At 40.1% G+C, this 20,528-nt stretch overlaps 1 protein-coding gene across 3 annotated transcripts in view; it reads right to left on the minus strand.

Annotated features, from left to right (window-relative positions):
- GPR107 (G protein-coupled receptor 107) overlaps window positions 1-20,528 on the minus strand; it is a 41,490-nt gene that overhangs the window by 15,997 nt on the left and 4,965 nt on the right. Inside the window, exons 2-14 of one of the 3 annotated variants that reach the window (XM_052814232.1) lie at window positions 20,039-20,164; window positions 19,152-19,202; window positions 18,807-18,895; window positions 17,955-18,121; window positions 16,120-16,154; window positions 15,856-15,912; window positions 14,904-15,014; window positions 13,227-13,360; window positions 12,221-12,296; window positions 11,172-11,245; window positions 10,479-10,596; window positions 9,348-9,478; window positions 7,413-7,456 (exon numbers count right to left, since the gene is read on the minus strand). In XM_052814232.1, the coding sequence (XP_052670192.1) occupies window positions 7,413-7,456; window positions 9,348-9,478; window positions 10,479-10,596; window positions 11,172-11,245; window positions 12,221-12,296; window positions 13,227-13,360; window positions 14,904-15,014; window positions 15,856-15,912; window positions 16,120-16,154; window positions 17,955-18,121; window positions 18,807-18,895; window positions 19,152-19,202; window positions 20,039-20,164 (1,213 nt within the window). Of the gene's footprint in view, window positions 1-7,412; window positions 7,457-9,347; window positions 9,479-10,478; window positions 10,597-11,171; window positions 11,246-12,220; window positions 12,297-13,226; window positions 13,361-14,903; window positions 15,015-15,855; window positions 15,913-16,119; window positions 16,155-16,709; window positions 16,840-17,954; window positions 18,122-18,806; window positions 18,896-19,151; window positions 19,203-20,038; window positions 20,165-20,528 lie in introns of those variants that run through there. The other 2 variants (XM_052814234.1, XM_052814233.1) reach the window with 2 other exon arrangements.

Here is a 20,528-nt window from a genome sequence, read left to right on the forward strand (position 1 = left end):
AAAAGCAGATTAATAAAAGGTTGCATGTATTTGCACATAAGATTTTCTAGGTTCGCAACAGTGCAAAATATAGTATTATAAATCAGGAAGAAGAGGGGTCACAGCTACCAAAAAAAATGTTTAATTTCCTGTGACAAAAATGATGAAGCTCTTCTTATGGAAAGATAAATGTCAAATGCACCACTCAAACTGGTCTAGGTTCCCACTACATAAGCTACAGTGAAGACAGACAACATTCTGTTATAAATCTACTCTGTATAACCTAGAGATCAAGAGTCACTTTCCAAAACTTACCTTTAGCGTTCCAGGAGACCCACTGAAAGGTACGGACACCTTGAGACAGATACAAACCCTCCTCCAGCAGACATATTATGACAACAGCACCCAACTTACACAAGGCATAAACCAACTGACAGGTAGATAAAACTAAGCTAAGAGTAGTTTTGATTTAGTGCTGGCTAGTGGCTTCTACACAGTTCCAAACTGTATGTTTAACTTTTGACAGAGCACAGGGCATGTCAGTAAGAGAAAGCAGAGCCAGAGCTCAAGAGGAAAAAAGGAAACCTTATTTGTGAAGGAACACCAAGTTTGTTTCCATGCAGCTAAAGCCTGTACTGTGCAACACTCATCTGAACACCAGTCAGATTGGGTTGGCTTTGGGCAAGACTGCGCTCATGGGGGCAATCTTACAGCACAGTATGTCAGAGGAACACTAGCTCTCAGTTTTGGGAGGATGCTCCCTTCTGGACTGAAGCATGAAACACCGAACATAGAATAGCATCTACTTTGCAATACACAGTTCTGGACTCCAGAAAGCAATGCCCCAGCTCTAGACTTGCATCTGTAGAATATCAGCAGTGAAGCACAGAGCACTTCACTGGGCAACAGATGGCAAGACTTGGAACTGTTAGAACAAGAATCTAACTAAATCCTTGGTAGCTAAATCAGCCCTGAAACATTGGCTTACCTACCCCTCCCTCATTTCTGTCCCTCGCAAAAGCTGGTTTCCCCACATTTAAATAGCAAAAACTTAGGGATTTTCACAGGTCTAGTGCTCTACCAGATAACGTAATATTAAAAGCTTTTCATAATACAGTTGAAGAAAGATTAAAGCACATAAATATACAGGACAAGCTCATTAAATTGTGAAGCAGGGAAGCAATATTGTCTTATTTAAAGGGGAGCTACATTAAGTGTGACCATGAAGATCATGTGATTTACCACATACCGGTTTGTACACAGAAGGATCTATTTTGAACTCAACGCATTCATCTTTAAGAACTGCCACCAACTGGTGCAATGACAGGCCATGAGAATTACCAGGCTTTGTAGTTAAAGGAACACCAACTCAACAGCTGTGATTCAAACTGCCAGGCCATCAGCGCTTTACAGTCAACAACTGAGTGAGCTGGGGAGTCATTTCTGTTGGATTCATGCAGTGCATGGGAGGAAAGGATAGTTAAGCCAGATATCTGGCTGCCAAATGAAGTGTCACAATGCCACCTCTTCCAACTGACAGAGCACAGTTCAAGATCTCTCCTCATCATCATGATAATCAATACCAAACAGTCATAGGTTAGCACATCCAGATATCTAGAATGGCTAAGAAAGGAAAAGAAGGGTGAGGGGAGGAAAAAAGATAACCACCACCAAGTAGAAAGACTGAAGAGCCACCTCTGGAAGCTGGCTTGCTTGCTTATCACAACTAGGTGCTCTCCTTTAGCTGCCTCAACTTCAGGAATATTTCTCTCCACTATCAGATACTAAAGTCAGTATTAATGCACGTCTACAAAATTCTGCCAGTTTTTTTTAAACAGCTCAAAGTTACAGCACACACTGTTCTGCAGAAAGTCTAAAAATCATCATTGCTTGGCATCAGCAGCCTGGAAATTGCTTTTTCACAGGCTGAATGCGCTCTATAAGCAGTAATACTTGAGTCTCGCTACACTGGACACTTTAAGACTTCAATTCACCTTAGGCTGGCAGTCCAGACACTGACAGCAACACTTGCAAGGAGAGAGGCTAGGCCAGCAGCTGTCACTTACAACTTGAATCACTTGCAGCCTCAACCTGTAAAGCTGTGATAACACAGCAGCAATCACAGCATGCAGTAAAGGTTGGGTAAATTTATGTTTCAAGTATGATAACCATTCTTCAAGGAACAGTACTTAACTGCAGAGAAGGGGAAAAAAAAAAAAAGAGAGAGACTTTCTACCAAAGGTTTTACAAATGAATTCATACTTGTGTTCCATCTCTTTCATAGAGTAATTAAAAAGATAAAAGCCATCCTCCAAGAAAGGTTTAACATCTATAACTTGCTTCCCTCAGTTTTCCCTCTCTATCACCATTTACTTCAACAGCTTGTGCCTGCAATAGCCTGATCTGCATCAATCAGAACATAGCATACCACAGTAATCTGATAATCAGTCTCTTTTTCAGATTTCCCCCTGTGCCAATTTCAAATGCTGAGACACCCTGTAAGATGGGGAAAAAAAAGTCAGACCATCCACTAAAGCCTTGCACACCATCAGACAATAGCTTTTTTATTAATAAATCTGATCTTTTTAGAATATGTATGTAATAACAATAAGAGGACTGCAGCTGAGGGCATAAGGAGCTCAAGTCCAGAGAATACAGTACACAAGAGCAAACCGTAATGCATCTTGAGTGAACATGCTGAAGTACAGCTAAGATTATTTCTACAATGCTTCACATGATATACTAACACTGGTGCATTTGAGATGCAATCTGTGCCATTACCAAATAGTAAATAAAAGTTTTCTGTTCTCCCCAAGAATGAAGGCACACATGCAGATCTAGACCTCAAAAAGCAACTCCAGCAGTAACTCTGAGAAGTATGGCTCTATAATCTCTACAGAAATCCATTTAAAAGCATTCCTATACTAGAACAAAGTTGTCAAGCAAACAGACGCAGTAACTCTCAGTGTCATGCCTGAGAAGATGGCACAGCCTAGTTAATCTTGAATATTCTGAAACACATTAGCCATTTGGCACAAAAGTTCCCCACCAGGGTCAGAAGAAAGTCCAAAGTACAGGATAAGCAATATATCTCCAACACGTAATTGCTACATCAACCCTAGACAGCTATCTAGGGTGCCTGGAAGTGGTACACTAGAACATAATAGGCCTATTTCATTTCTCAACATTTCCCAACTCTCCAGTGCTATCCATTGAGGTCTCGACACTTAAATCACTAATCTTTATCTCAAGGTTTGAGATGCCCATGTACTGCCTAAAGCATGTTTACCCCTGCACTACCCCCTCCTCCTCACTAGAGAGCTGCAGAGGTGTTTTAGCATAGGTCTCCACGGAGTCATCGCCTCCAGCGTCTGCTGAGCTTAGCTAAACAGAGAGTGTTCTGCACCACGCAGGACCAGGCTCTTTGTTCACAGCATTTTCATGGTACAGAAGCAGGAAGACAATGAAGACAGCAAATGGTTTTTCCTGACATGCTGGCGAGCATGAAAGCATTAATCATCATTTGCCCACTGCACAGCACACAGGGAATGTTGCCTGGGAGCTACACACTGCAATGTATTTCCCCTAATTCTGCTGCCAACTATGACATGCTGCAGTGCTTCAGGAAAATAACCAAGCATTCATGATCAGACTGCACCGAGTTTCACGTCTCTCATCACACACATAAAAACTGCAGCGGTGTTTCCAGCCCTCCGTTTCTCCCTCAAACAATGGATGACATGACACACAAGAGTGGGTTATAAGACTCAAGAGGTCGAGCAACGAAGAACTTTGAGTTTCAAACAAAAATAAGCAAGTTTACTACAATGTACTCCCTCTCTTCCTTTTCTCACAATGCAGTAGTTGAGCAGCTTTCCAGCCCAAACAATTCTAGCTCAGTTTGCTGGCTGATTTCCTTAAATCCGCAGATATTTGTAATGCAAATCTAGAAACGGACAGAGAGCACAGGCTCCCATCTGAAAGAAGATACAGCGACAGACCAAAGAGCTGCAGCTAGGCACTTGCTTAAGTCTGAAGGTGGCAATTTTAAAAGGGGAAGAAAAAAAGCTTCTAAAAATGGGATGTTTACGCCCACTGCTGTGCAAGATCAGAAGCCTGTTTAGGTCAGATATTTTGCTTTAGAGTTAAAGATCACCTTCAAGGGAAAGAAAGCAAACGAGGGAGCTCAAACTCAGCTGCATCACTGTGCCATGCCTACTCCTTACTAGCAATCCACAGGATCTGTGCATGTAAGGTCTCCCTGGATAATTATGGCTTTAGACCCATTCCTCTAGCCTTCCCACTTTAGAAAAATCATCTTTAAAAAAAAAAAAAAAGGCAAGTTTAAATGACCATTAGCTAGTGAATCCAAATCATTGCTACTTTTCATAAGCCTTTTTAATAATTGTACATTGCTAATACAGATGCCTATGGCAAGCACAGCTGTTATAGATTAAAACACTAGTAGTCCAACCAGCCTCCTCCTTAATTTCTAGTCTAGTCACGCTGCAGTCGTAGCTGCACTTGACCCAAGGGAGTGCTATCTAATAAACAGGTTGTGAAGTAGCTGGAAGAGGACAAGACGGACAGACAGTCAGGAAATACCACCAGGATACTGAGCCATGAAGTCCCGGAGTTGTTAGTTCTAATAGACACAAGGAAGCAAAAATAATTTACCTTCGGTCTTTCTCACCAGCAAGAAGGTCACCAGAAGACTCAGCACCAGGAAAACAGCTATTGAATTTATAGTATATAATTTCCCAAGACACCCTATAAGTTAATGAAGTCTGTGTGAGAGAACAGGGAAAGCAGCCTTTGAGGTAATACTAGACAATAAATCCTAGCAAGCAATAGGCAGTCCAACTAGAACTGTCTGCACAAGATTCAGTCAGCTCTAACCACAGGACAGGCAGCGCAGCAGTTAAACTGCATATGAAAGATCTGGTAGTTTTCACCACTTCAGGAGAAAACTATGTTCATCTGCAGGAAAAAAAAAAAATGCTGGTTATTTTAGAGTTAGTGGTCCTATTTTTCTTGTGAGAGGCTAAGACACTGTGCAGCACCTCTGCAGCAGAACAGGGCCTCCGAGGGAAGCCTACAGAGTTAAGAGCATGTGGTTCTAGTCAAGACTATTCATCTATAAGCCTAACAGGAATGATTTTACCTTATTACAGTACAACCATATCACTTTTGGTTTTCTCAACCAGGCACGCTAGCAGCATGACATCATTAGGTAACATTCTGCTTCTGGCATCACGTTGCCATTCTCTTGCTCCCCATGGGCTTCTATCAACAGCCTCTAAATAGTCTAACCACGCTGTATTTCACAAGTGAGTCCCAGCACTGTGCCTGTCCTGGCCACAATCTGGTGCTTACGTTTTCCCTGAAATTTTTTTCCTTAGCTTCTTTTATTATTAGCATAGCATAACACAGTTGCTAAGTCCCTCTCAACACACAATTATTGAACTTGCAGGATCTGCACAACCAGATGGCAACGTCCGCAGGTAAAGCATGGTAACAGCAGGAGGTGATCCACAAGCAACGTTCATGATAAAGAGCACCATTATCCGTGGAGAACACCACAAAACAGAGGACTAAGAACAGTCCTTAGGGGCTACTGTGCATAGCACTGACTAGCTTTAAAGACAGAACCAGTTATTCTCAGATCAGTGTTTTCTTTTACCTCCATTATATACTACAATGCATCTTTCAGAACGGCTTGGTTTTACTCAGATCTGGATTCTACCCATTATGATGAACAGTGGACAGGTCCAGTCTGTATGCTGAACACCTTTGATGTTGGCCACCTCACTTTTCTCCTTCACTCAATACGTTCTAAGTTAAGCAAACTCCATAGCACCATCTTGTGATAAGAACCATCAAGTGCAAGGTAGGCATGGGGTGATCACCTGAGGCCACACAGAGCTAGAGGTTTTGTGTCTCCATTCCTTGCACTTGCTGCAGAGTGCTCAGCATCAGAATAGTCAGACTCCATTGCTACCCAGCAGTTCTGCCTTAGTTACAGGAAACCTGACCTCTATTTGCAGTCACACGCGGTGGCTTTAGCCAAGAAGCAGGCCTTACATATGTGAAGTCCTCAGTTCAGAAGACAGGGACTGCTTCAAGGAACATCTACATTTAAGCAGACTTTTTAACAGTAAGAGCATAAATACTCCAGAACATATGCTCAGTGGACAAGGTAAAATAAATTCATCAGTGAACGTCACTGAACACATGTGAACAACACTTATGAGAAAGCCACCAATAACGTCCATGTTACATTATCAATACTAACCTCTTTTACATTGGTTTCTATTAAAAATTAATATTTTTCCCCTTTTAGGTTGGGGGTGGTAGGGTGTGTATAGTAGTTGTTTTTTTTTTTTTTTTTTAACAGCTTGGAACCTCAAAAAAATGCTGGGCTCATCTTCAGTATTGTTTCAATTTAACAGATGGCAAGAAAAGGCCTAATCTGTGGTCTGCACAGAGCTGAGTTCAGCCTTACACTTCACCTACTAGACTACAGAAGCAATCTGCACTGAAATGCAAGTGTCTCAGGGGAAGCCAAGGGAATGGCTGGAGTTAAGTATCCAGACTGAGGAGGCTATGTCCAGAAAGGAGAGACAAGAGTTAAAGGATAAGACTGGGTTGAAAGGATGTTGCCAACAAAAGACCTTCTACAAATAAAGCTTTCAAGAAGAGTAAGACATCAAATGACAGAATACTGAAATGGCTGCTGGCTTCCAAGAAAGCCAGTGCTGTACTCCGTGGCTTGCATCTGCAGCCAACTGAGGAACTAATTCAGAAGAATTAAGCAGATATGGCAGGAAAAGCACACGCTACAGAAGCCATATTTGGGTTGGATTTCCATCTATCATCTCATTTCCACTGCTACAATAAACATAACTCAACTCTACACAAGCAGTCCTTTAAGCTGCTGTACAAACATGGGCAAGTCAAGAACTGTGTTACATTGAATGCCAATTTATGTTTTGTTTCATAATGAGGTTTGTTCTCTATTCTGGCAGGAACAGATTTCTGCAGAAATTGAAATAAGGGGGTCTATTTTGACTAATAGTCAGCAATTCTGGAATTCATTTCTAGTTCTGCTTCTGAAGACTCGAGTCTGAGAAAAGAATGCAAATCTGTCAAGATGACTTGCTCTAGATGTCATGTCCAGCTCAGAGAGCTGTGCAAGTACCAGAGAATTGAGTTCCACGTATGAGTTCTGATATTCAAAGCAATACATGAAAAAGATAATTTTCCAGAAGTTATTCCCAGGAACCCACTGAGGAAAAGCAGCAGTGTGACAACACCATAGTGTAGCTTTATAGTTTTAGTTTACATACTTTAAATCAGCATCATGCGTTGGAAGTTCTGGCATTATCTTATGGCACGTAGCATAAAACAGAAAAAAGTTACAGATTACTTGCCTTTCCCATCTGTTGCTGAAGCCTCCTGCAAATGTCTTATTGACCTGAATAAAAATAATAATAAAAAAGTAGATTAGCTATAATTTTTGCACTCTCTTTTCACTGCAGCCCTCTAGAACTCTGACAAGTTTTGTTAGCTCTTTATGGCTGGGCTATGTTCGTAATTAACTGCGCTTAGCGTGCTTGGCACTGCATATATTTTACCATCTCCCCAGTTCAGGCAGTTAGTTCAAGTATCTGTATCTCCTTGTGATTAAGCAAGCTGATTGCTAAAGCCTACTTCAGCCTACAGAAAGCTTTGTGGGAAGGAGCGAGCAGTGAGAAACTGAGGCATTTTCCAGCATGCTTTCCACTTGTACAATTAAGCTGAGCTGCTATTCAGAGTACTGCCAAGCATTTGGCATCTTACTGCTCTTTTAAGCTCTTTTCATTTAAATAGTTGATTACAGCTTACATGTCTACATAGGCAACTTATGTAACAGAAGCTCCCCTGCAGGAATGTAAATTCAAGGGCCAAGTCTTAGTCACCTTGCTCACGTGAGTCATTCCACCAGCTGCAGTGACACTACCCAGATAAAAAAGGGGCAGGAGTTTATGCCCTGGGCTTCACTGCCAGTTTATGTTGGTACCATGACAATGCAGGAACACTGGTTGCACCCTGTAAACAGTTACAGGGCAGTTCACCCAAATGCATTTGTTCTTCAGATACAGTTCCTTTATGGAAAGCAAGTTTTCTACCAGCATATCACTAGGTAGGACATATGGATTCTAGCATTAGGTAGTAAGAGCTGCAACTGTAAAAGTCACCTTTATCATACAAAACCAAAGTCTCTCTACAAATAATATTTCTGCAGTTTTATTTACCATACCCAAATGCTCTCAACCTCAGAAGAGCTGCAGCATTTTGACAGGAGTAGGGGAAGGGACAAGTGGGTAGTAGAAATTTCTTGGAAGACATTTCCCAGCCTTGGCAGAAGGCCACTAAGACTGTGTAGGGTTTTGCCCTTACACAGAGGACAATTGGGAAGGTAAGGACAGCTGAAACCCACCCTCACAAGCCAAGCTGAAGCTTAGTCCCATCTACTGAGCAACACGTATGTGTGTCTTTACGCACACAGGTGCGCACGCACTTACGAAATGGTTCTCTGAAACTCAGAGTTACACACTCGAGAGGGATGACACTTTTACTAGACAGACATTTATATTCACTCTGCATTTCAAAAAACATACTGGAGAAAAATAAGAATATTCTGTATTTACTAACTAAGGAGCCAAAAGCTCCTTCATATCCTTTTAAATCCAGCTGTTTATCCAATTAAGACTAAAATGAATTTAGAAGCTAAATGTTCTAACTGGCAAGAAGCAACAATAGTGTTTATCTGAATTATCTGTGTTTTGGTTGAGTTTTATATAACCAACATTATTCCTTGCCAAGTAGAGTGGAAGGAAGGGCAGGGAAATGCTCCCTGTGGGATTATTTCTTCTAAACAGTCAAGTAAAAAAACAGCTACTTTGCTTGAAGGCAGCACTGATCTTAGACAGCACTATTGTTTTAGAATTTAGCAGCCTAGTTTCCAACCTAAGTCAGTAAAGCAAAACCCTGTTTTGCAATGTAAGAGAGTCAGCAGTTCAGCAAAATTCCAAGTTTCAAAAGCACCTATAGCCTGCACTATGCTGGTCACACTTACATCACCACCCACCTTACCTTACCCCCACTTTAACATCCCCAAAACAAGTGTCTTCCACAACACAAGATTGAAGTGTTAAGACTGATAACAGTTTAAAAAAAAGTTAACATAACACTTGACTCCAAAGGACTGACATTTCTTTGCTTTGGCAGTATCTTTAGCTCTAACCAGCACTCAATACCCATTAGTTCAGAAAGAGCTCAAGTCATCAGGGCTCAGAAACCACACAACACATACAGTGACTCACCATACCACGGGAAATAGGATGGCTCCACAACACAGCAAGTCTACCAGGAAGAGGATTTCTTTCCACAGTCCATACTCAGTTGTCCCCTCTTCTGTTGACTCTATGATAATGTATGCCACATTTGCCAGTACCTACAGGACAAAACATGCTTAAACGTTTCAGAAGCTTTCCAAGGAGATACTAGATGTGGGCTGCCAGTTCAGCAGAAGCTGTCCCACAGTTGCAGAAAGAGCCCATTCAGTAACATCAACAATTCTTCTGCAGCTCCATGTCAAGGAAACCACACGTTCAGCAGCATCTTCACAGGATTTACAGAAATAAAACTTACTGGAACTTATTTCTGCTGACATTCAGAAAGTAGTCCTTTTTGTTACATACTATGCTGAATCTACTGTATCAGTAGAGATAAAATGAGCAAAATCTATTTATTAAAAATACAGAAACAGGACTCTCTGTACACACATATAGCAAACAGTTTAAACGCATTATTCTAAATTAAGCCAATAATTCAAACTGGTCATTGACCATGTTTTGCTCTCCATACCCAAGCTCTAGAAGAGCCTCCAACACTAATTATATACTTATGGTTTTGCAGCTGGGCAAGGGATTCCATCCGGAAAGGCTGTTCTATCTACAACAAACAGAAGTGCTGCCCTCCTATTTACTTCAGTTCCTGGAGTAGGACACAAGCACTGATCACTTTGAACACACTGGGAAAGTTTCCCTCAGACCCAACAGACCTACAAGTCTCAGTTTTCTCCTTTTTTTTCTTAAGCCCATTCAGCAAGCATTTCAGAAATGACAACTTAAATTTAATTTCTCTGCTTAGTAGTTTAGTACTGTTTTGCAGCCCAAGTTTTGCCCCAGCATGAATATACCTACCTTATAGCTAGTTGTTAATTTGCTGACACTATTTGATCACCACTATCTCATACTCAATACAAGGAAAAAGTGGGGAAAGTTACAGAAGTAACTTCTGGCCCAAGAAATTCCAGCTCAACTTCCACTGTAACCAATAGGCTTATACAAGCAGTAACTATGCAGTATTTTGTGAAGGATTCACAGCCTTTTACAGTTCACACAAGCAGCTCTCCCACAAGATAGTAAGTATTGACACAGCTCAGTCCTCACCTGAAGTGGGATGACAATCATGAAAATTTTTTTGTCTTTATCTGACAGGATGTGTTTAATGAAAGCCCAGCCTGTACCAATAAGGGCAATAGTGATGAACAAAAGCGCACCCTTCAGTCTGAAAGAAACAGACACCACAGTGAGAGACTTTATTTTACCACATTTCCTCTTCTGCCCAGGTTCTCGCCTACAATCAGTAAAGCCACAAACCCAAACAAATGCCTTGCTATTCATAGTTTTGGCAAGTGCTTATCCTACAACAGCGAAACAGATGTACTTTCTTACAACTGTGTATCACAGCAATATTACGCTTCATTCACAATTGTCAATACATGCAATCTTTTCCTGGGGGAGTCATCCATTCACCATCATGAACACGAGAAAACACTGGCAGCTGTACCCTCTTACCATTCACACCAAGAGCAAATTAGATACTTGAATATTAGTATGAACAAAGCAAAGCAAAGCATTTCTTCTCCTTTTACTCCTCCACCCAGATAAGTGCCAATTCTCTGCAGCTGCCCTCTGTAAGTAGAGCTTTCCCCTTCACACAGGGCTGATTGTTGTCTTGTCATTCAGACCGTAGTACCAAAGAATCAGCAATTTTCCAGTTTTCTCAGGAGGGGGGCAGCCCCACAGGGAATTCAATTCCATTGTTTGAATCTAATCACATTAATCTTCTGACATACTTACAGGTGAGTGATGTAATAAACAACAGCCCAGCCTTCCATAGGAAATCCCTGAGAAGAAATGTAGTAATAGTCGATCTGGAAGCAGAAAATAGAGTATGTTACTTTACAAGCTGCTCATCAGCACCCCACCCATGTCTATAAAATAGGTCTGCTTGACAGCCACTTCCAGTTTCATTTTCCAATCAGTGTGTACAAACTCAGCTCTGTTACATCTTAGAGATTACTTCCTCCCAACATGTTCTAGTTTTGTTTAGCAACAATTTGCTGTATTTCCTAAATGTTAGTGGATATATCTCATACAATCTACATCCTTCCCACACAGCTCCCACACTTAACTATAGTTAAACAACTGCATTTGTAACCTATTTATTCTTTCACTGTTCAAGTTCAGTTGCATTAGGTGACTAGAGGCTTTCTAGTTTCACTGGAAACCAGATTCAATTCATTAGACTTGCAAAAATGTTTGCAGCAGTTATCCTATCATGAAGGTGACGATCATGGCTGGCACAAACATTGAAGGATGAAACGCTTGCCATTACCTTTGTTTATGAGATCTTTCTAGTGGAAAGGCAAAGTCAATACAATCCAACAGAGACTATGTATTGAAAGCATTAAAGCTTATAATGTTAGATCTGTTACAGTACACCATACTACTCCATCTAAAGTAGTGCCTTTGAATTTTACAAACATTCATCAAGGCTTCCATTTATTAACATTTATTGCAAGCCATGTAGCTGAAGCAGCACCACAGCTCAAGCTTTCAGGCCAGCCTCAGATGGTGAAAACATTAGAATTCATGGAACTCATTCAACCCTCTACATGCTTGCTGCTTCACCACTTCAGGCCATGATCTCAATTGTATTTAAAGTCAGAATTTGCTGATGAAAACTGAATCACTTCTACCAAACAGCTGCAGTTCAGTTCCAATGCTTCAATATGAAGGACACTTCCTCCTGTTCTCCCCCCTCTCCCCGCAGCAGATTTCTCTAACAGCATGCCCTGGATTCTACTTCCTAGCTGAACAGCTTAAGGCAGAGACATTATACGTACTGCATGGAAGACTAAGGACAGAGATTTTGTGAAAGGGAGCGCTGCCATTAGCCAGTGAATCTTAAAGACATCATTTCTGGGAAGAAAAAAAGGAAGGAAGAGCATCAATTAAAAGCCAGCAGTAAAAATTTCAGTTCCCAAGGGTATTTCTTTAAAACCTATAAAAGTCAAACAGTAACTCCTACGCTGAGTCAACTATCAGTGTAAAAGGATTCCCTTTAATTCTGCAGTCCAAGTTTTTGCAACATCCTGAACAACATTTCAACTACATGTTCTACAACTCTGATTTTTAATACTTGGATTAAAAATAGTAATTCATAGGAACATCTTGCATACATAGATCATAACTGTTAGAAAATTTGCTAAACATAATTCAAATGTGTATTACTCCACCCTCCACCCCCAAGTCACTATACCACACTGCCAAGTGAACTCCAGACTACCAAATAATCTGATCACCAAGTGAACTTCAGACTAAGTCAGAAGAAAAGCCAAAATGGAACCATAGGTGCTCCTGGCTTTGGCTGCTATGCTTTAACTATTAAGAAGAGTGGTCTTCAATTAGGAATTCCTACCACTTTCTATTACAATCAAAATGCTTATGGCTCTCCACTGCCATAAGCTGCCATTCCCCATTTGAAAAAGAAAATTTGGTCCAGTTTTTTTGTTAGTTATTTTTAACTAGTGCTCTCCTTTTGTCATCAACTACAGGAATTTCCTGTTTATTTGTTGCCAGAATATATCTTAACATGTACACTACACGAAGAATTTCTTAACGTAAGGACTTGATAACTTTAGAGCAATGGTCTGCAACAATGATACTGACAGAAGTAACTGTGTTGAACTATAAAGTGTATGTATTAGGCATACAATGTTGATCCAGATTTGAAGTTTTAAGTGATTAAATTTGACTGTGAATTGGGTATTATAAGAGGAGGAATAAAAAAAATAAAAATCAAACAAGGTAGACCCATACTTGTCACTCACACCGAACTAGTCCACCTACCTGCGTTTACGAAGTATGTGGATCCATACAGTCCCAGACAGGAAGAAGAAGATAGCCATGGAAATGTAAAGTTTGGGCAGTGGGATCTCACCAGCTGAGAGGTAGCTTTCAGGATTCTTCTCCGTAATTTCTATCTGAATATTAAAGGTGTGTTATGTGTACAGTTGAAAAAACATTTTGTTAAAGCACTGAGATAACAATTACAGTTCACAATCAAATTTGCTCATTTAAAATTAGCTTTTCTGAAGCAGTGACTGTTATGAGACTCAAAGAAAACATAAAAGCAACTCTTCATCCTCAAGAATCTCAAAACAGTTTGCAAAATTATACCCACAACAATAATTTCCTTGAAAAGCAGAAAAGGACAGAGGTTCCTTCCAGTGCTCCAGTTATGCAGCATAATTCAGAAAGACCAAGTAATTTTCCCAAAGAATAGTTGTTCTCTATACCAAATTTCACAGAGTTTGCCCATCTTTGATTCAGAAACAGTATCTACAACCTTGCATAAAGAAGCAGGGGTTTTAGCACAGTCCCAATTTTAGGTGTGGAGAGAGTCATACATAGCTGAAAAACTCACTCTTAGGTTTACTAGAGTGGATTTCTTCACCTGTCAAGAGAAAGGAAGCACTCTCCTGCAAGCCTATCATCCTGTGACTGAGAAAACAAAAGCTTTATTTAACATCCTATTTATGCCCCTAAATGGCTTGGTTTTATGTGCTAGGACTTCATTAAAATAATGCATCAAGACTAGTTTGAAGCACTGAAACTCCTACATCTCAGTACAGCCAAGCAGGTTAGTTATTCAGGTTTTCTTCTCTTTCTAATTTCTTCAGTGGGTCAAAGCAACAAACAGCAATTCAAAAACTTGGTCTTCTAAACATACAACTTCAGAAGCAGATTTAAAGTAGTCTAGCCTGAGTTAAGTTAGGGCTGCTAAGTTTTATCACGTACACGTTCCCTTGCTCTTCCCTTGCAGTAGCATCAGCACAGCCAGGTAAAAAGCAGTTCAAGGGTCTGATCTGGCTGAGAGCTACCTCCGTCAGTGACACGATTCATTACAGAATAGCTCACTATACACCAGCATGGATGCCAGCATGAGCACAAGAAAGAGAAAAAAGGGAAAGCCTGAGCTGTGATAATGCATTCTGGCTCAAACGGGCCATAGGACCAATCCCTTGGATGTTAGAAGTGATAAGACATTTGCTATAACATATTGCCTTTAAGATGTACATCTAGCAGTGTAAAAACATATCTTTAATTAGGCCAGAAAAAGCAAAACCACTGAATTCACAAATACCAACAATTTAGATTGCAGCAATAGCCTTAATATCTGCAATTGTGTAAAGAAAAAAGTGATTTTTGAGCACAGCAAAACACGAACAGCTGTTTTAGCTCCCATTTCATTACAGCATCTAGTCACAACTGTGTAGACTCAACACAGCCCACACACAGTCGTCAGATTTCCAGACATTTCTCCAAAACTAGTATTTTAATCTTCTTACTGTAGTTGCTTCCTTCAGAAATGCCACTACAGAGATTAAATGCACAACTCTGAATCACTTCCCACCCCATATATACACTCATGTACAGTGTGTGCTTGGTATACAAGCTAGAATTGAAAGCTGTGTATTTCAGTCTAAGTGAATGAATTAATTATAATTTAGAAGCCATACTCACATCAAGACTAAATAGCCGCTGATCATTAGTCGGCCCATCACTGCCAACACATTTATGGAAATATAGGCTGTAGAGACCTTCTTGGTTATCAGAGCTGATGTTAAAAAAAAACTGAAAATAAGGAATAGGAAGGTCAGCATTCTTCTCATTCACAAAAGGGTTGCCCTGGTAAGAAGCCATCTCTGCTGAAGCATGAAAAAAGTCAGTCATTTAGGGTCTGTTGGTTCCTTTCAGCCAAGCATACTGTTCTGAGGATACCAGCATATCTACAAGTTTCAACAGAATTCCAGATGCAAAATCATTGCACCTATCCATGATTACACACTCTGGTAATCTAAGACCTTTATCAAAGACCTTTAGGCATTGGTGTTTAACTTACTTCACGACAGAGAAAACATAACAAGAAGTGTCATATATTTAACACGGTGAAGCATAAAATTTTGATCATACTTGCCCTAAAGCATAAATAGCTATTCTGTTCCTCCCCCAACCATACAAACTGTGATAGCTATGGAAATGAGATTTGTGTCGCATAACAGAATTTTAAATGTGTGTGTTTGTAGTACCCAACAATCACAAGTGAACCAGGGTGCTCAAACAAAGCATTAATCCAGTTTCACACAGAATATCTTCCTCTTAAGTGAGTCATCAGTCAGGTCACGGTTGTTTGTTGTTAGAAATCTGTATGCACTAGTTGTGCCACAGTAAACTTTAATATGCTGAGGCTCACAAACTAAGATATTTAGAAGTACTGCATCACACCAAAGACAGTTTGAAACAGCTCCCATACCTTATGAAGAAAGAGATTTCCAGCACTCACTCTTAACATGAGTCCACTCAAACTTACTGAGCTATCAGACAGGCATCTATACCAGACTTTTACTTTTCACAAAGTAGTACAGTGAAGGAACTGCCCGCACACATTAAAACTAGACACTGACAGACACCCTACCTGAAAAGAAAAAGTTCCTCTGTCATTGTGAACAGGATGTTCTTGTTCCACTATGCTCTGGGAAAAGGAAAAGAGACTTTTAGATTTTTTAAGCAGGTAGCTACCCCATTTGGCTACATCACACAGATAAGCAAAACTGCATTCTGTATATTTACTTTGGAGGCTGTGAGCAATACAAAATAATACTCTCCACTTTCTGGCTATGCTTATACTGGAATATTCCCCCAGGTTCTTTCTGAAAGAGAGCAGCAGATAGTTTCTTACCTGGGAGGATGTTGTACTTCGTTTGGACTTCTTATCTAGAGATAAAAGTATTAATGGTACATTTAGTGTTTGCATTTAGACATCCTCATGACTACCACCTTTTACACATTGCCAATACCTTACTCAAATCTTCCTATACTCACCTGTGCAGCAGTTTCCTAGATAATCATTAACAGAGATTCTTTCCCAGTCTCTCCTTACTCTCCCAGGACCCCTCCCACAAGTACATTCATACTGAATGCATCCTCAAATGCTAGGATAGGCTTCTCTACTATTACACCTTCTATGAAAGCCCACCCAAGAAATCTTTCCAACCCTCCAATTACAGGGATGCAGGAGGCAGATGACCTATATCAGTTGCAGGCTACAGCCTTGTTTCATACAGTCTACAGCTATGACTTTTAGTGTTATGACTGAGTACTATTAATCTCACTGACTAATCTTAACCTGGACATTAATACATGGCCTGACAAACATACAGAAATTCTAATTAGCCCCAAGGGAGGAAAAAAAGTTCTCAGCTCTCTACTAAGCAAGGCCCCAGTAAAAACACAAACAAAAACCAAACAAAAACCAAAAGCATAGGTGACCTGCCAAATCAGTATCTGTTCTGAACTTGAGAAACTTAAATTGCCAGGAGACTTCAACAGAGCAGCATGTCAAGTTCACAGTTTCACTCCATTCCCATAAGAAGCTTTTCAAACATAAGGTCATCCCACTCTGCCAGGAAGCAAAAGTTCAAGACTTAAGCTTTGCTTTTGGCTCCTGTACCTCAGTGCACTGTCAATGTGCACGTTAGACTTTTTAATGCAAGAAAAAGCAAAACTAGAGCTGTCGGATCAATTCTCTTCAGTGCCATCCAGCTTCAGTTCTTGACTTGTTAGAACAGCTATGCAAAATTTTCAATGATATCACAGCTTGTGAACACGACAGGCCAAGACAGACTCAGACTACTTCAGATCAGACTGCCCAGCAGTCTGATCTGAAGTCTGAACTCTTCCAGGGAGGGATAACATGAACTGTTTACAGCTAATCCCATCAGAGCCGAGATTTTAAAATTGTTTCGTCTGCTGGTCTGGAAGCCAAAGATTTGTGCCTCCAAGAAAGATTACTGGTATAGTTACTTCTCCATCCCCATACATTCTAAGTGACAGACTAGATTTTAACTCTTTAGATACATAACTACAAACTTATACAAACGTTGGCTGGAAAGGACCTGGGGAGGTATTTAATCCAACTTCTGACTCAAAGCATGCCTAGCGTCAATACTCTATCACATTGGTCCTGGTTTTGTTTGGTCATGTTTAAAACCTCAAAAGGATGGAGGTTCTACAACTTCCACAAATGATCTGCTACAATGCTGGAATACCTACCTAGGAAAGTCTTATTTTCCCTCCTAACATCCAACCTGAGACACTAAAGACTTAATAAGGGGGAACAGCCACAGGTTACATTGTATGCCACTACTAAAAATAGCTTGGCATTGTTGTCCTTCTAACCTTCCTTCAACTAGTTGTTGGTGGCTACCAAATTCTCCCTTAGCCTTCTTTTTGCCAGACAAAAGACAACCAAGCACCTCAACCCCTCCTCACAGGTACTGTAGGTCTCCAACAGTCACATTAGGTCTCTGCTGGATCAATGGAACTGGTTAACACAAATCACTGAGCAGGAGAGACTCCAGCCCAAAAGGTAGCTCTATGCACAGGTTTACACAAGACCATGCATCAAGTTCTAGCCCAAGAGGACCCCAGAATGTGACAACAACACACTGCTGGATGCACATCAACAAGGAACTAGCAGTAAGAACACATATAGGTCAGCTTTAGCAGGCTTACCTGTGCTGTCTGTATTTTGGTTGGTCTCTGCAGGATTTTTACCAGCATCACTGCTCTGTTCGGAGGTTTTTAGTGGCTTGGTACTTAAGGCAGTAACATTTTCCTCAGACATGAATGAAATTTTAGGTAACAAACCAGCAGCTTCTGCAGAGAACCGTACTTTCACACTAAATAAACAAAGAGTTTTTATACAAAATGAAGGCAAATCAACATTCATAAAGAGACTATCTGTCATAGCCTACATATACCCAATAAAGGAAGATCAACTTGTCTTGACTTTTTTTTTTTCCACCACAGAGAACAGGCAAGCACCAGATCATGACTTAGAGCAGCCTGGCATTGAACTGATCACTGTGGGAGAAGTCACATTATACGTTTACATTAAATACAAGAGCAGCTGAAGAAAAATAAGTTTATTCAGTTTTAGTAACCAGAGTTTCATTACAAATTATGTTTCCACACACACAGTTACAGTTGTTCTTGCAAAAGAAAGCATTGCAGCCTCAAAGGTACTTCATAAAATAGATCATTCAAGACAAACAATAAAACAGCATATTCAGTGCAAGCTGCAAAAGTGACCCAAGACTTCAAGTTCATGCCTTCAGCACAATTAAGGTATGATTCTTTTGTCCTATGTCCCCTTATCCCTCCAACATACAGCAAGAATTCTTGGACCATTTTATAGTGCAGATCTTTTTCTTTCACTCTCACCTCCCCTCAACTCTAATGTAACCCGTTAAAAAATAAATTGCATGCACAGCAGCTTTCCAAGCCCTTAAATAAATTTCACAAGTGTTACATTAGCTTCAACTAGAGAATAACCTTAAAACGTAGTGTACACTATTTACTCACACTTCAGTTTTGAAGTCCAGAAGTAAGATTACAACAGAGACATCTTGCTCTGGTTTTTTTTTCAAGATACAGTAATCCACTTCTTCATCCTGGTAATATAAGCAAAACATCTTTGAAGTGCCCTCCTGTTTATAAGAAATGGGACATGTTTCCCCTCAGGTAGAGGTTACTATTCTTAGCCTAGCAAGTTGTAAAACCGAATTATCCTTAACAACCTGCCCATGACTAAAGCGCCGCCACCCCCCCACCTTTTTTTTTTTTAATTTCTTCCAACTATTCCTGGAGTAAGGTAGACTATGAGATGTCCCCAGCTTAGAAAAGTAAGTTCACATCTCTTACTCTTACCAGGTAAGTGGAGAACCCATCATTCCTTGTTCGATCCAAACTGAACCCCACCTATGAAATAATTGAGAACAATCTGTCAAATTAAAACAGTTCAAGTTCCCCTAGTATCAGAAGCCAAACGACCACTAAAAGAATCAAAGATACTGCTCTCTAAATAAATTAACCTACGTTTAAGGCAGAATCCAGGTATTTTTCTCATTATCTAATTAGACACAAAAAAATTATTCAAATATAATAAACCTGCTGCTTCATCCATATCCACCAAGAATAAAATGTATACTGATTCAAACCCAAACTAATCTAGAATACCTTCTGTCCCTGAACGTTTTAACTTATTTCAGTATTTTTCCAGATGTTTTTGCTTGAAGAAAACATTTAATATTTTTAGCAATAAAGAGGTTGAACTGTGCAGAAGAGTAAGAACACAGGTCTCTTTTCCACCCTAGTATTTCAGTCTCTCTGTTAAAATCACTAATATAATGTGCTATATAACACGTAATGTTACGAGTCCTCTAAAAATAAGACAGTCGCTGTTCTGGAAACCTACTGATATGATGATTACAAGATGCATTGCAATGCAACAGGACAACAATGTGAAAATCTCACATGAGAAGACTGCTTAGCAAACCTATGTTCAACATAGGTTATAGATGTGTACATTGAGTTCAGTAGAGGGTCCGATAAGTTAAAGTTTATCCTTAAAGCAGAATGGATAGCGCTCAAGGATAAATCTCACAATATACATATCCTCTCAAATGGCTTGCAGTGGGGAGCAAAGCCAACAGCACCACCAGTTAGGATCTGACATCTCAACCAAGTCAAGGCATCTAGTGCAGGGGCTATTTCACAGAAAGCTTAATACAGTCATTAGACTCAAAGTAACTTACTGACAAGCTACTCTTGTCATCAGAGTCCACAGGTGGCTTCAAAGAAAGGTTGCTGACATTGACTTTCATGAAACCGTCCTTGAAGAAGCCAAAGGTATTCAGGTGCACCTTCTGTCTCACATCATCCTGTAATAAAGGAAAGGAAGTTTACAAATCACATACACAGTCATCTGCAGTAGCAAAGGGAAGCGGGGAGACAGAGATTGACACTTACTTAAGTATTCACGCAAAACACCTATCTGACCATACCAAGAGCAAATTTCTTTAGGATACCTTCAAATACAATCAATTATTTCACTGGAATTGACTCTTCCAATAACCTGAACAGCAAGAACTTTAAATAAATGTGTCTTTGCTAATTACGTGGCTATACTACTGAGAAATATGCAAGAAAAAAGTTTGGAAGAAATTAAATACCTGGTATCACTAATTAAACAAAATATTGCTACCAAAAAAAAAAAAGAGACCGCAGACAAATCAAGACAACTAT

The sequence above is a fragment of the Harpia harpyja genome, chromosome 19 (genome assembly GCF_026419915.1).
Source record: "Harpia harpyja isolate bHarHar1 chromosome 19, bHarHar1 primary haplotype, whole genome shotgun sequence".
Classification (NCBI taxonomy): Eukaryota; Metazoa; Chordata; class Aves; order Accipitriformes; family Accipitridae; genus Harpia; species Harpia harpyja.